The sequence below is a fragment of the Lacerta agilis genome, chromosome 5 (assembly GCF_009819535.1).
Source record: "Lacerta agilis isolate rLacAgi1 chromosome 5, rLacAgi1.pri, whole genome shotgun sequence".
NCBI classification, from domain to species: domain Eukaryota; kingdom Metazoa; phylum Chordata; class Lepidosauria; order Squamata; family Lacertidae; genus Lacerta; species Lacerta agilis.
This window is the reverse complement of record NC_046316.1, coordinates 90067947-90083535: the sequence shown is the minus strand read 5'-3', so window position 1 is coordinate 90083535 and position 15589 is coordinate 90067947. Positions and strand designations below refer to the sequence as shown.

Genomic DNA, 15589 nt, shown 5'->3' with positions numbered 1-15589 from the left:
TTAACCACCTCACGACCAAGGAGGCTGCAAGAGCAGGGAGGGGGTGGAAGGGCTCAGGCTTTTCATTGCACCCATGGACAACGCTGGACTTTCAGCATCAGACGCTGCATGCTTTTCAGCACCCAATATGGGGAGCAAAAGTGGATGAGGGCTATTGCCTTCATGTCCTGCTGAGGGCTCTCCATGGACATTTGCACTAGAAAGGATTTTGGTGTGATTCAGCGGGGCTTTTTCTCATATTCATTTTTATTTCATGAACATTCAGTATGAAATTCTTTCCCAAATATATCAAAACAAAACCAACAACCCAATTAAAAAACAAACAAACCCTTGATGTAGATCAAGTCAGGCAAAGGTTTCTGCCTGGTGCCTAAAGGTGTATGGTGAACATGGGTGGGGAAGGTCCCCCAAAATATTTTATTGGGGGGGGGGAGGTTGAATAGAAGTTGGTACCTACGCTTCTTACCAATCATTTCTCTAAACTATTTTAATATTAACAAACATTGACTTCCCTGTTTTGAGATAGAAGCCTTGACAAATAAAGAAGATTCAGAATCTTGGTGTAAATCAGGAATAAAAGGAGAACTAATTTTTATGAGGAGTGAAATTATTCAGGGGTGTTACTCTTCCACTTCCAAGCAGGCACCATGCATTTGGGTGAGTCCTCACTCTCCCAGATGAAGAGAGGGAGAGGGAGAGGGAGAGAATGTACACATACACACTTTGCTTTTCCTAAGGGTCTGGGTAAAAGTTGGATCCAGTACATATTGAGCAGAAAGAGGAAGTAGGAAAGACTATCACCCTTCCAAATTCCTCCTTCAGCTCTATGCACTCTTCAAGGGAGAAAAGAGACCAAGGAGGCAGCAAGAGGGGGGAGGGGCCAAAGGGCTCAGGCTTCCCATCGCACCCATGGACAACCCTGGACTTCCAGGATCAGACACTTGATGCTTTTCAGCACCCAATATTGGGGAGCAATAGTGGGTGAGGTCTATAGTCCTGCCTGAGAGCTTCCCATGGGCATCTGCACTAGTGAGGATTGTGGTGTTAATCTGGCAAGACTGTTCCCGCATACATGTTTATTTCATGAACTTAGAATACACATTTGTGGCACAAAATCAGTCTCATACTAGCATAATTCTAATTCTAATTCATAATAAACACACTTCCTCTCATTTGAATGACCCATAAAAAATGCTTAAAGTGATGGACTCATCACAGGGCTAATTGGACAGGATGTCACAACACTTGTTGCTTAATTCTTTTTAATAATAGAGTATATAATAGAGTATATAAAGAGAGAGAGAAAGGTGCTGTTGTCTCTGAGGAAAGCAAAGAGGGCTTAGAGAGAGTTGGATGTAACCAGGCATTGTAGAAAGAATCAAGGAGAAATAGAAGACAGGGGAAAGATGGAGATATGGAAAAAAAATTATTGCTCTGCTGGTGGTTCTTCTGATTCTGCACTTCCTGAAACTGCTCTGGTCACACAGGCATTGCCCTCCAGGACCTCTCCAGCTTCCTCTCCTGGGAGGTATATGGCGGACTGGGTTTAAGTTTCGTCCATATACTCTCATTAAGGTACTTATTTCTTATTATAACTCAGTCTAATGTGTGCAATTGTTTTATCTATTTCCCCCAACCATTAAGATATTCAAGCTTAAACAATAGCCAGGGTTAAGATAGTAAATGCAATGGTCACAATTCAATACACAATTAAGGGTGATGAAACCTCTACATTTATAAATGACTGAATTTAAAATAAAACTGAATTCGATTTAAATCATCCAAGGTTCAATTGCAAAAGAATTTTAATTCATGTTCAGGACACCCAGAATTTTTACAAACTACTTGCAGGTGTAATAAGGGCAAGAAAAAAATAACTAAAAACTTAATATATAAATAAATAAGATCAAATAAAGAAGTCAGAGATTTTTGAATTAATGAAGTGAATTTGTTGATCTGAATTAGTTCATATTAGGCCATGAACAGGTAGCTGTAGCAGCTGCTATGCAGATATAGTTCAAAAGAACAGTGATGGAAGAACTTCAAGCTCTCAAATGTCAGTGGCGCCTTGAATAATAATAATAATAATAATAATAATAATAATAATAATAATAATTTATACCCCACCCATCTGGCTGGGTTTCCCCAGCCACTCTGGGCGGCTTCCACCAGAATATTAAAATACAATAGTCTATTATACATTAAAAGCTTCCCTAAATAGGGCTGCCTTCAGGTGTCTTCTTCTGGTAGTTGTTTTTCTCTTTGACATTTGGTGGGAGGGCGTTCCACAGGGCGGGAGCCACTACCGAGAAGGCCCTCTGCCTGGCTCCCTGTAACTTGGTTTCTCGAGGTGAGGGAACCACCAGAAGGCCCTCGGCACTGGACCTCAGTGTGCCAGAATGATGAGGGTGTAGACACTCCTTCAGGTATATTGGACCGAGGCCATTTAGGGCTTTAAAGGTCAGCACCAACACTTTGAATTGTGCTCGGAAATGTTTTTTTATTTTTTTATTAAACAACAAAAACAGAATACACAATAATTTCAAAGCACACATAAAGAAAAAGATACAACCCGCACATAATTTGACGGTATTTAAAAAGAAGGACTAATCCTAAAAGGGGGTTCAGAGGACAAACGGAAAAAGGATAGAAAGAAAATAGAAAAAGGGGGAAGGGGAAGGAAAGATTAGGAAAAGGAAAAAAGAAAAAGGAAAAAAAAGGTAGAAAGTCTAGATTAAGGTTACAACTTACAACATTATTACAATACAATTACATACGCTTGACTTCCGTTTACACTCTTTGTTTCTTTATCTTAACCCTTTTTCTCACACAGGTCTTGTTACATCCAATTTGGTCTTCTATTACTTTCTAATAATATGTTGATATTCAATACGTATATAGATTTCACCTTCCTATTGCCAGGAAATTTTGATGTTATTGTACTGGTTTAAGTAGTCAATAAAACCTTCCCATTCCTTTTGTGTCTTTTGATTGAATTGACCTCTCATTCTTCCCGTCATCACCACTAACTGCATATATTCTGTCATTAAAGCTTGCCAATCATATATTGTGGGGTTATTCTCGTTCTTCCAATTTCTTGCTAAGAGAATTCTGGCCGCTGTAAGGGCATACATTGTTAACATTCTTTTCTCTGATTTAATTTCTGGAGGTAGTATTCCCAGGAGGAAGGTTTCTGGCTTCTTCTTAATAGAGATTTTCAAAAGTTTTTTTAATTCATTATGAACCTTTCCCCAGTATTCCTTGACTATGTCACATTCCCACCACATGTGGAAGTACGTTCCCAAACCACTTTTGCATTTCCAACACAAGGGTGACTGGTTTTTAAACATTTTAGATAGTTTAATTGGGCTATAGTGCCACCTATATGTCATTTTCATGACATTTTCCCTTAAATTGATACAAGCTGTGAATCTCATGTCTTCTTTCCACAGCTTCTCTCATTGTGTCATGAAAATATTGTGCCCAATATCTTGGGCCCACTTTATCATGGCACTTTTTACCAGTTCTTCTTTGGTCTCCCACTCTAATATCAGATCATACATTTTAGAGATATATTTTCCTTTGGATTGAATTAGCTGCATCTCGAATTTGGATGTTTCGTCGTCTTGCAAGGCACCACTGTATTTTCCCCATAAAGGTAAAGATAAAGGTACCCCTGACCGTTAGGTCCAGTCACAGATGACTCTGGGATTGCGGAGCTCATCTTGCTTTATTGGCCGACTGACCGGCATACAGCTTCTGGGTCATGTGGCCAGCACTGGCGAACCAGAGCAGTGCACGAAAATGCCGTTTACCTTCCTGCCGGAGCGGTACCTATTTATCTACTTGCACTTTGACGTGCTTTCGAACTGCTAGGTGGGCAGGAGCTGGAACCGAGCAACGGGAGCTCACCTGGTCACGGGGATTCAAACCGCTGACCTTCTGTTCGGCAAGCCCTAGGCTCAGTGGCTTAGACCAAAGCACCACCTGCGTCCCCCCTTTTGCCATAATGGCCTTATTAACAACTCACTTTCCACCTTAGCAGTCTGCCTTGAAAATTTGCATCTGTCTCCTTATTAGAGGAGTATATTCTTTCTCACAATCAGAGAGTTTAGTAGTTTCGTTTCAATTTACAATTGGCATTTACACCAAAGGGACAAAGAGTTAAAAGTAATATAAAATGATAATTCTTAAGAATCAGAACATTTATCAGTTTAGAATATTTCTTAGTTGTGAACAATAAAAACATGATATTTGTTTTGTTTTGTTTTCAGCCGGTTAATAATTTCCAAGTAGACAGATCAGCTAAGTTGTAAAATCACAATCTCAAAAGTAATTAAAAGAAGGGAGGTTTAGCTGACCTAATGCTCTGAGAACTAACCTTCAGGGTTATTATGTGGTTTTTGGGCATGGTGGAGGTTCCTTGCTCTCAGTTACTCACTCCATCCAAAAGACTTATTGGTCTCCAACTCCACCATGTCAAGCAGCTTTCTTCAGAGCATCAGAGGTTAATCCCTTTGACCTCCCTATTTTCAAAAAGAGAATGTGAAAACCAAGATTTATATCTTGGCTATAGTTAATAACCACATAATCATCTCTGTCGATGGGGTGTTGACAGTAAACATTTAGTCAGCCATCTTTCTTCATGGAAGTCCCTTAACTGAACTGGGTTTGTGATTTGACTTTACTGCTAGTATTTAACATTATGAGAAAACTCAGGTGATACCTGCAAGTTCACACTTTGTTGCAGAAATTACCACTGTTGATAAAGATAAACCCAACCCCCCTGTTAGCTTTGCTAGGGATAATAGGTGAATCAAAGCAACATTTATTTCATTGGGAAATGATGAACTTTTTGCTGATAAATGCTTGCTTAGAAGAAGCTAAATGTTGACACTGTACAGCAGGGCTATCAATAGACTCGTGATATGCTCAGGTGTGGTCTGTTGTTCTGGCTGAGAAACTGATCTGCCAGGTCAGGGTGGCCAGAACCAAGATAAGTCCATTACCCTTCTACAACACCTGCCATCCATTCATCTACCAAATGAGAAGTGAAATTTGGTCGTGAAGATCTTCCGTGGAAAGATCTAAACTTGTCGACATCACACAAAAGTAAATTTATATCCTTGAAAACAGTGTGGGGGTTTGCTGGTGTTTAAAGTTATGAGAAAAGTCATGTGATATCTGCAACTTCACTCTTTGTTACATAAATTACCACTGTATCAGATACGTTTTCTCTTCAAAAATCAAAATGGCAGCGCTGCCGAGAAACCTCACTTTTTGCTGATACAGTACTGTAAAGTACAAGAACTTCTGGGACCACTAGATTTCCACTCTATTTGGGAAAGCCAAAGCTTTTGCATGAATCAGTGATGAAATTTCTGAATAATAAAAGGCAATAGAAAGTGAGGTTCTGATAGGCATGGTGTAAAGCAAGCAATGCTGGCCTGTTTCATAGAAATACCCATGTAATAAACTAAGACAGATTCCGCATCATCTTGTAATTTTTTGCTTTAGAGAGACCAAGGAGCTCTTACATGCAAAGGCATGAAATTCAGTAAACATTGTTTGCTCTGGGATGGCAACTTTTCACATTGATTTCTGTAATTATTTCTCATTGATTTTCCATAGGTATTGTATTATCAAATGGTCACACCTGGAGGCAACAGAGACGCTTTGGTGTAGTTACTATGCGGAAGCTGGGGCTGGGGAAGAAAGGCTTGGAGCACCAAGTAGCAGAGGAGGCCCAGCAGCTCGTGGAGGTTTTTGCACGTTCAAAGGGTATGTGATTCTAGGTGATGGTGCTGTTCTGGCATATGGAGATATATTTGTGTACTACCGCTGTACATTTTAGAAAGGCATGTGCTATGTTTTTCTTGGTTCCTAATGGAGATCCCAGCAGTTTCTCTTGGTCACCATGAAATCCCACTCAGTATGAACAGGAGCAGCTGAACTAACATTAGTATAACTTTATTTTGCAGGACAACCGCTTGACCCCTCCATGCACATCAATAATTCAGTCTCCAACGTGATATGTGCTGTGGCTTTTGGGCACCGGTTTGCTCTTGAAGATGAAAGGTTCCAAAAGCTGATGGAAGCCATGGATTTTGGCCTAAAATTTTTATGTACCTTCATTCATGCTGTGAGTAGTCATTTTCATTCCTACAAAGCCAAACAGGTCTCCCAAGGGCCTTAATACCACAGATCAGTATTCTGAAATCCATTCTGATAGAGGATAGAGGGTTGGAGAAGTGAGATCAGTTTAAATTAATCCCACAGCCTTATCAATTTCTCATGATTATCACTGAGATATTTTTTTTTAAAAAAGTATGTAGACTTTCTCTACCATAGGAGACTCTTTGGAGGAAAGATGGGATAAAAATGGAACAATGACCTTCAGAACAGGTCATCTAGAGCAGGGGTCAGCAAACTTTTTCAGCAGGGGACCAGTCCACTGTCCCTCAGACCTTGTGGGGGGCTGCACTATATTTTGAAAGGGGGGGAAATGAACGAATTCCTAAGCCCCACAAATAACCCAGAGATGCATTTTAAATAAAAGGACACATTCTACTCATATAAATACACACTGATTCCCAGACCGTCCACGACCCGGATTTAGAAGGGCCTTAGGTTCCTACCAATGGCCTAGAGCCCACCAAAGGGAACAGAAGTGAACAAAATAATCTTCTCAAAAAGGGAATTACATAATTTTGTTGCTTTTATGGAAAACTAAATGTGTCTACTCTCTACCGACTTAGCAGTGGCAATTATAATGGTGCCTATGGTGAGGCCCCTGCAGCTACCATCTTGGCTGGATTTTTTTAAAAAAATCATCTTGTCAGGGTACACCACGGTGTTGCTCATTAGTAACGACAGAGTCCTCTTACACCAAAGCTTACTTTATTGTGCATAACTATTTACAGTGCAGAGCTAGCTAAAAACATGACCGCTCAGTCACTTGCAGAATCCGGAAGTGCCCCTCTCCTGTTTCCCGCCTAGCACCAAAGCCTCGGCACCCTGAAGTGATGTCTTCTGTGTCCCCTGATCCCCCGATGCTGCTCTGGCGCCGGAAGCTGCAACTCCCCCTCTGATCGCCTCTGGCTGGCATTGCTGGGTCTCTGCCCAGTATCCCTGACCCTCGGCTCCTCCTCCTCTTCCACGGGAGAGAGCTCTGGCAATGGGTTTTGAGAGGAGCCAGATGACAGCAGTGGCTGGGGCTCACTGTAGCTGAGCAAGGCCTCCTCTCGAGGAGGTTCCCTACCCTGATCCTCCCTACTAGCAGGATCACCTTCCTTGCTCTCCCGCCCAGGCTCTCCTCATGAGTAGGACCTTCCCGCGGGCTCTCCTCACAAGGAGAAGGCAAATCCCTGACAATCTTTATTAATTTTCCAATAAAAACAGCCAATTAACATATAATCCAATCACAATCCAATTAAAAACAATAAACTAAAATAAAAAGCCAAATTACAGTCCAAATTATTAATTATTAATTTTTCCGGCCTCCCCACAGTCTGGACCTCTGAAGTATATCTCCAATCTTTGTTCCTGCTTTCTTCTGTTATTCTCATATTTTCCACATTCCGATCTTAACACTTTAAAATTCTCCGTCCCTGGTTATTCGATTCTCAATCATTTCAGAAATCATAAATCCTTTCATCCATCAAGTACAGCTTCATTTATATCACCTCCGTAAATCCAAACAATATGATGAGAATATCTTTGAAGTCCGAATTTAAACACCAGGGATGTTGCAGTTCTGCAGGTTTCCCCCCTTAATCTTCTTCAGTCCAGACTAGGTCTGTTTATTGTCCAAATCTAATTATTTTCTCAAACAGATATTCCCAGCTATGGGAGTGACTTTGGAGAGTGCCAGCAGTGTTGTGCTCTGGGACCCAGTGCCCCGCCACTTGCATTTTGTTGCAAATTGGCAATCTTGGGCAATCCACGGGTCATTGAGACAGTCCTCCCCCACCCTCGGGAGTCTGCCAGGGCCAATTACCCCCATATCGACCCTGAATAATTGGCACGGCTGAGGTCCAATCATATGTGAGTCAGCCATTTCCCACCGCCGGAAACAGGAAGCCGGATTTATTTTTTTTAAAATGAAAGAGACTTGCAACTCAAGCACTATCCCCATTGCTAAGGAAAGCAGCTCCTTTCTGTATGACCCAACTAAACCCTATTTCCAAACTTAAGTTAAGTTCTCCACATTTCTACATCCATTTTTGATCTTTTTAAAAAAGTTCTCCTGTTGGAGACACAATTTGATCTCAGATGCTTCAACTTCATTTTGATGGACGGTTTCTAGTGTGAGCGACTCTGAGGTTAATGACTGTATACAGTAAATCTTCTTGTAAATACAACTACTGCATGCTGATTATCTAAGCCTGCAGCCTGCCAGTTCCCGACAGCTTGAAGCATCTACACTCTTTGCATCAGATGGCTGGGAGAAGCATTGAGATGACTGAAGAGAAGAGAGCAGCTGGCGGCATGGCTGGAAGGGCAGGGGTGACTGGCACTGAAGCAGATTCCTTCCAGGTACTGTGTCAGGAAATTTGGAACTTATATCACAGCCGAACATTTAGCAGGAGCTTTCAGTGAACAGAGCAAGTAGCTAGCAGAAGAACAACACAGGAGAATATCCAAGTCTCTTGTTGGACCTCCTCCCAAGTTTTCCAGAAAGATCTCGGACTATTGGACTCTCCGAATGGGGTTTCTGTGGTTTATGAAGATTAGGGAAGGGGAAGTCGTGACGATCGGGAGAGAGTGGGTTTTCTCATTAAACTTTTAGAGGGGGGAAGCATGACATTGATGATAAGCGAGAACAGAGCCCTGTCTAATCTAGATGCCTAGACGGATCTAGGCATCTAGATTAGACACTATCTAGACGGATAGTGTGTTCAAGGATCCCATGTATGAGGTTGTTATTACCCAGAAGTTACTGAATTTGAAACAAGGAAAAAGATCGGTGGTGGATTATTGGACTGACTTTAACCTATGTGTCTAGCAGCTTAGATGGGAGAAGCTTCTTGCCACAGTGTACAGGGCTGTATTAAATGAACATATATTGGACAATATAAAGAAGGCTGATCGCCGAATAATTGATGCTTTTGAATTATGGTGCTGGAGGAGACTCTTGAGAGTCCCATAAACTGCAAGAAAATCAAACCTATCCATTCTGAAGGAAATCAGCCCTGAGTGCTCACTGGAAGGACAGATCTTGAAGCTGAGGCTCCAATACTTTGGCCACCTCATGAGAAGAGAAGACACCCTGGAAAAGATCCTGGTGTTGGGAAAGATTTTTTTTTTTTTTTAAACATATTTATTGATTTTCCAACATATATTTCCAATTACCAAACAAATTACAATGCCAAATTAATTATACAATTCCAATTATAACAATTCCAATTATGCCAAATTTTTAACTTGTGAATTCCCCATGTCTCGGACTCCGGAGCGCTTTCTTATGATCTTTTCCAGTTGCTTCATAAAGTCAATATTTTCACAGCCTCTGATAAATGCCAGCAAGCAGACACTCTTATAGTAAATAATGTCTCTGTGTGGAAAAAGCCATCCTCTCCCAATATCGCATTTCGGCTGACGCCATCTTGAAAGTCTCTCATAAATCAAACTTGTAAATCAAACTGCGACACACCAATTTCTTCCCCTGTGAGCCGTCCCCACTCCTTTCCGGGAGGGCCAGACCCTCGTAAATTCCACTATCAATCGTCCATCAAATCCGGCTTCTCCCTTTGAAGTGGTGTACAGCTCCACAGGCTATCATCAGCACTCGGCAGTTAATTCTAGCTGCGTCACAGCCAGCCGAGGATCCTCCATTTCTGTTGAGTCAAGTCCAGATCAAGTTTCACCTCCACACAGTTTATTTTTGTAATTTCCATTCTAATTTCCATTCTGTCTTTAAAGTCCACTTGCCATTTGCCTGTGAAAGTGGATTTTCTAGGGGGAGGTTTCGCCCGTGTTAAGTAGATATTGAGGCAAAACAAACGGAGATTCCAGAGCTTACCCCCCCTTCTTTTCCCTCCTTCACATACCAATGTAAAGTCCGCGTCTTCTTCCAATCTTCATTCTTAATCACTCAGGGCTGCAGTTAGCAACATTCTTCCCACTCCTTTGTCCGAGACATGCCCAAAATCTTTAAACAAATTTATATATCCAATTAAAGGGAGCGTGCACGAACGGGGCCGGCTCCAGGAGCTGCATCTGAAAACGAGCCCTATGTGCCCAGACTCCCCCACCGGTCCCGAAGGACCCAAAGCGGGTTAAGGAGTACCGCGGGCAAAGGCAGCCCTCCCCGTCGTCCCGGGGAGGTGGGAGGCTGCTTACTCCCATCGCAGCCGCCAAATTAACTCGTGATAGATAGCAAAGATGTTAAAGTCCGCCATCCTCCCGCTGTGCACGCCGGGAACTCTGGTGTTGGGAAAGATTGAGGGCACAAGGAGAAGGGGACGACAGAGGACAAGATGGTTGGACACAGTGTTCTTGAAGCTACCAACATGAGTCTGACCAAACTGCGGGAGGCAGTGGAAGACAGGAGTGCCTGGTGTGCTCTGGTCCATGGGGTTACGAAGAGTCAGACACGACTAAATGACTAAACAACAACCATCTGCTATCTTTCCTTTAGGTTTATGAAATGCTCCCATGGCTCATGAAACATCTCCCAGGACCCCACAAGAAGGCCTTGTCCTGCCTGGAGATGCTAGTTTCATTTGCAAAGGAGGAGACAGAGAAACATAAAGAGAATCAGTCTCTGCATGAGCCACAGGATCTCATTGATTACTATCTACTTCAGATGGAGAAAGTAAGTATGCTTTAAAACTGAATACTGCTCATCCAAGGAATCCCTGTTATGAGTGAATACTAATCTCTTGCCAGGGCACCAATACCCCCCCCCCCTAAATTTCAGCTGAAAATCCAATTGAGTCCCGTCCCCCCCATTCCCTCATAGTCATTTTAATTGCTGAAGTGGGTTGACATCCTTCCATAGGCATCTACTGAAATAGGTAGAAAAGGATAGGTATTTTCATAAGTCCAAATGCGAATGAGTATCTGCTTTGAAATTGTAGACCACTCATCCAAGGAATCATTATATTTACTGTTATAAGCGAATACTTATTTCTTGCTTGGAAACCAGTATCCCCCCCCCTTTTTTTTTTAGTCTCAGTTGAATATGGCATTGAGTTCCCTCCAAATATTTCTCATAGCCATTTAAGTTGCTAAAGTGGGTTGACATCCATCCATAAGTGTCTATAGAAATGATTAAGAAATGTGAGTGGAAAGGAGTGGAAACTTAAGTGTGTTAAGCGGTCTTGCTTTGGAGAATTCCTTCTGTACATAAATTATTTTGGATTGATGTTCATCTCACATTCAAATGTGCACTGAGAAAACAGAAAATCCCAAACAAAATACTCTTAAACTAAACTATGACTTCAAATCCCTGCCTCATCTATATACATATTCTAGAAAGGATAAAAAACATTTTCATCCTTCCCTCTTTGAACAATGCTTATCATGATGACAAACGAATGGTTAAATATGTTTAGTGGTAAGTACCATATTTCACCATAATTGTCACATTTTTATGCCAATTATTCTTTTCCAAAAAGGGGTGTGTGACGGGTATGTGGTGAAAAACCGAGATAAGACCATTATGCAAGGAGACAGCTTTTATTACCGAGCATACTTATGTTTATATTGCTCATTACTGGTTACTGTTTTTGGTGTGATTAGGATGCATGGAATAATCGTGAACAGGTAAAGGTGGTCCAAATCAGGGCAAGGCAAATTCATGCACACTGAGAATGCTCTGTGACTATTATGTGGTGAATGCTTTGGGACTGATTTTAAGGCTTGAAAAAAGGAGCTCGACTATTATGTGGTGTTGACAGTGAAATATGGTAGCACACATTTGGAATATCTGCTGCCAGAGTTTCCGTTGGATCCCCCTCTTAATGACAGTATTGGGTTATTATGCCAACCCACAGATTCTGAAATCTAGCACCAGCAACTACCACTGTAAATACAGGAGAATGTGTGTGGGTTTCTAATCATAACCAGCTATGAAGCACAGGGCCGGCCCACCCATGAGGGCACTGTGGCAGCTGCCTTGGGCAGTGGAATGCCAACAGGATGTATCTCTGGGGGTGTGCTACCTAGTCAGCTGCTAGTGGAGAAGCAAAGGGGGCAACTTCTGGCAAGATTTCACCAAAATCTTCCAAGATCTCACCAAGCCCCCTGTTGTTGTTGCCACTTTGTGGGCACTGCTGTGCAACCCAGGTAAGGCAGGCGGCAGCAACAGTAGGGCAGTGGTGGCAGCACCTTCCCACTTCACCTCAGGCAGTGTAAGAGGACACCCCACCCCTCATGAAGCATATGTGGGTGGAATGGTAATAAGTGGGGGAAAGAAGATAAAGTAAGTGCTGAAGAACAGGTTGTAATGTGGGTAAATGACATTTCACTCAGGGTCTTGTGAAAGAACAATGTTAAACAACAACTGACGACCTCCTTCTACCGGTCCACAATAGAAAGTGTCCTCTCATATTGTACCAGTGTGGTACGTTGGCTTGACAGCCACGGACAGAAATTCTCTAAAGAGGGTGGTGAACACAGCAAATGATATCAATGAGTATCCCCTGAGCCCACTAGATGACATTGCAAGGGATTGTTGCCTTAGGAGAGGGAGAAAAATTATCAGGGGTAATTCACACCCTGGCCAGCACCTCTTTAATCTTCTACCCTCAGGCAGGAGATATAGAAGTATAATCAGTCATACCAACAGGCTAAAAAACAGTTTCTATCCGTGGGCTGTTAGGCTACTGAATGGAAAATAATATAATGCAACTGACTTTTGGGGTTGGTGTGTTGTGCGACAAAAACAAAGAGTGCAATGAGATTGAGTGTTTGTGGGGGGAGGGAAGCTCGGTTAATTTCATTGTACACAGGTTGTACATTGACAATAAATGTATTATTATTATTATTATTATTATTATTATTATTATTATTATTATTAACTTTCCCCATTTTCAACACCAGAGCAAGAATGACCCAGAGTCCACCTATGATGAAGAAAATATGGCTCATTGTATTTCTGACCTATTTGTAGCAGGATCAGACACAATCACATGTTCTCTGAAATGGGCACTTCTCCTCCTGGCAAGTTATCCAGACGTCCAAGGTATCTTGAAGAAAGACCTGTGCAATGGGATCCAGGGCTTCCCTTGATCACTAGGGTGGAGCATAATTCTTTAAAGGTTTCATTTCAGAAAGAGTTAAAAGTGAATTTATGATGTTGAAGGCAAACCTTATTGAAATAAGCTAAATGTTTTTGACTTACATGTCTGGAAAGATCAGTTTTTCCCACCAATATTGTCCTACATATTTTCTGGAACCTAAAATCAAGATCAATAGAAGCAAAAATGGAAAATGCCTAGAATGCCCTCTCCCCATAGGATGTTTCCAATCTATGATTAAAAGGACAGGAAGAGATGTGGGTCTGAATGTGTGGTGGAATTGGGATTGGAGTGGTTTGGGGCAGTGGATGGGACTCCATTGTGAAACTAAAGTGAGCCAATGAAAGGTTTTCTGAAGAAATGGTTTAGTGTAGCAATGGCAACGCAGTGGTGATGAGTCAGTCACTCACCTGCAGTCTAAGGCACCTCTTAGGGGTGTTGCGAGCATGATAAGCAGGGACTGGGGGAAACCATGAACCTTGCCCTAAATTAATTGAATGAGCAGAATAGTCATGTAACAAAATGTCTCTAAGACGTTTATAGTTGGACATGAGTTTAATGGCAATGATCCGCCATTTGTAATCATGGAAGCCTACAATTGTAGGGTTGGAAGGAACACCAAGGGTCTTCTAATACAACCCCCGGCAATGCAGGAATCTCAAAACATGCTTCCCCATCCAGTTTGAAACCATACCACAACCTGCTTAGCTTTTCCAATCTACTAGCAGTTTCTTGATTCAACAAATGTACAAGAATGTTCCTGATGTGAAATAAGTGATTGAGCCTCATTCCTCCCTCTCTGTGCTCCACTAGATGAGAGACATGGGTGGCGCTGTGGTCTAAACAACTGAGCTTCTTGGGCTTGCTGATTACAAGGTTGGCAGTTCGAATCCCCACAATGGGTTGATCTGCCACTGCTGTGTCCTAACTTCTGCCAATGAAGCAGTTTGAAAGCACGCCCGTGCAAGTAGATAAATAGGTATCGCTGTGGTGGGAAGGTAACTGGCATTTCCATGTGCTCTGGCAATCGTCCCAGTGTCCCGTTGCACCAGATCTAGATTGGGGAAGAAGCATATACCCTGACAAGCTCCTTGGAGAAAAAGGTGACCTATAAATGTAAGAAACTGGGACTCATTCACAAAGATTTATTGAATGTGTTCAAGGGAAATAAATGTCCATCTGAAATAAAATGCAGTATTCAAAATAAACCTTCTTTTTCCATCATTTTCTTCAGATAAAGTCCACAAGGAGATAGAAGATGCTTTAGGTTCTTCTCACTCAATCTGCTATCAGGATAAGAAGGAATTACCCTACACCAATGCTGTGATTCATGAAATACAGCGCTTTAGATCTATTGTTCTTTTTGGGATCCCTAGGCAATGTACAAAGGATGTGAAGCTGTGTGGTTTTCTCATTCCCAAGGTATAAAAGTATGATACAGCTGCACTCCTGTAGCCCAAGAGCAAAGAGCAGCAGAAGGTTGCATATTGAGAGATGCAGCCAGCCATACAGGAACTTCCTGTCTAGTCAAAAATCTGAAGGGCAAGAGCAGGAACTCCACTTGCAGACATGTTTCACCATTGGCAAGTGCCATTCCACAGGGCATTTGGGGCAGGGGAGGAGCATGTAGTGGCCAGAGGTCTCAGCCTGGCTGTGAGCTTTCATTTTAAAAGAGGTGGGGGGAAGGCCTTCCTGAGTACCTGCCTGTACAGAAAGTTTTTTAAGTTGATGAATAAAAAGCCACAACCCCCCCAACAAAATGTTTTAATTCAGTTTGGCCTCTGCAACGATTAGTCCTGGGACAGTTCGGGAAAATCCAGAAATGTATTGATCTGAATGCATTCCAATTCAATTGTTTCTTATTTGCAGGGGACTATTATTTTCCCTAATCTGCGCTCTGTTCTTCTTGATCCGACACGATGGGAGACACCTGCAGAGTTCAACCCAAATCATTTCTTGGACAAGGATGGACAATTTGTGAACAGAGCAGAATATCTGCCATTTGGTGCAGGTAAATGCAGAAGACCAAGCTATATTGTGATCTGTAGATGTGCTTATTGTTTTGCTTTCAGGAAATGACATCATCATCAGCACATGAGGGAGTGGGCCAGAGCAGAAGCAGCGTCTTTCTGGCTGGAGTGGGGCAAGGCAGTGGCAAGTTAAGGGGATCTCTGGGTTGGTGGCCTGGGCTTATCTGACTCACTGCTGCACTTCAGCACGCCAACTTGTTGGTGCCTTAACACAAAGTCCTCCCCCCTTACATACAGGTGTAGGGCTAAGCCTCCACTGAATTTTAGACCCTATCTATATTGCTCTTAAGAAAAGTTATTAGCAGAAAAGTA

At 42.2% G+C, this 15589-nt stretch overlaps 1 protein-coding gene across 1 annotated transcript; it reads left to right on the top strand.

Annotated features, from left to right (window-relative positions):
• The first annotated feature begins 1543 nt into the window (after positions 1–1543).
• LOC117046394 (cytochrome P450 2J2-like) lies at positions 1544–15326 on the top strand. The gene is made up of 7 exons (XM_033148195.1): positions 1544–1575; positions 5632–5781; positions 5982–6142; positions 10643–10820; positions 13046–13192; positions 14482–14669; positions 15117–15326. The coding sequence occupies exons 2-7, from the start codon at positions 5691–5693 to the stop codon at positions 15324–15326; spliced, it is 975 nt and encodes a 324-aa protein (XP_033004086.1). The 5' UTR covers positions 1544–1575; positions 5632–5690.
• The last annotated feature ends 263 nt before the right edge of the window (positions 15327–15589 follow it).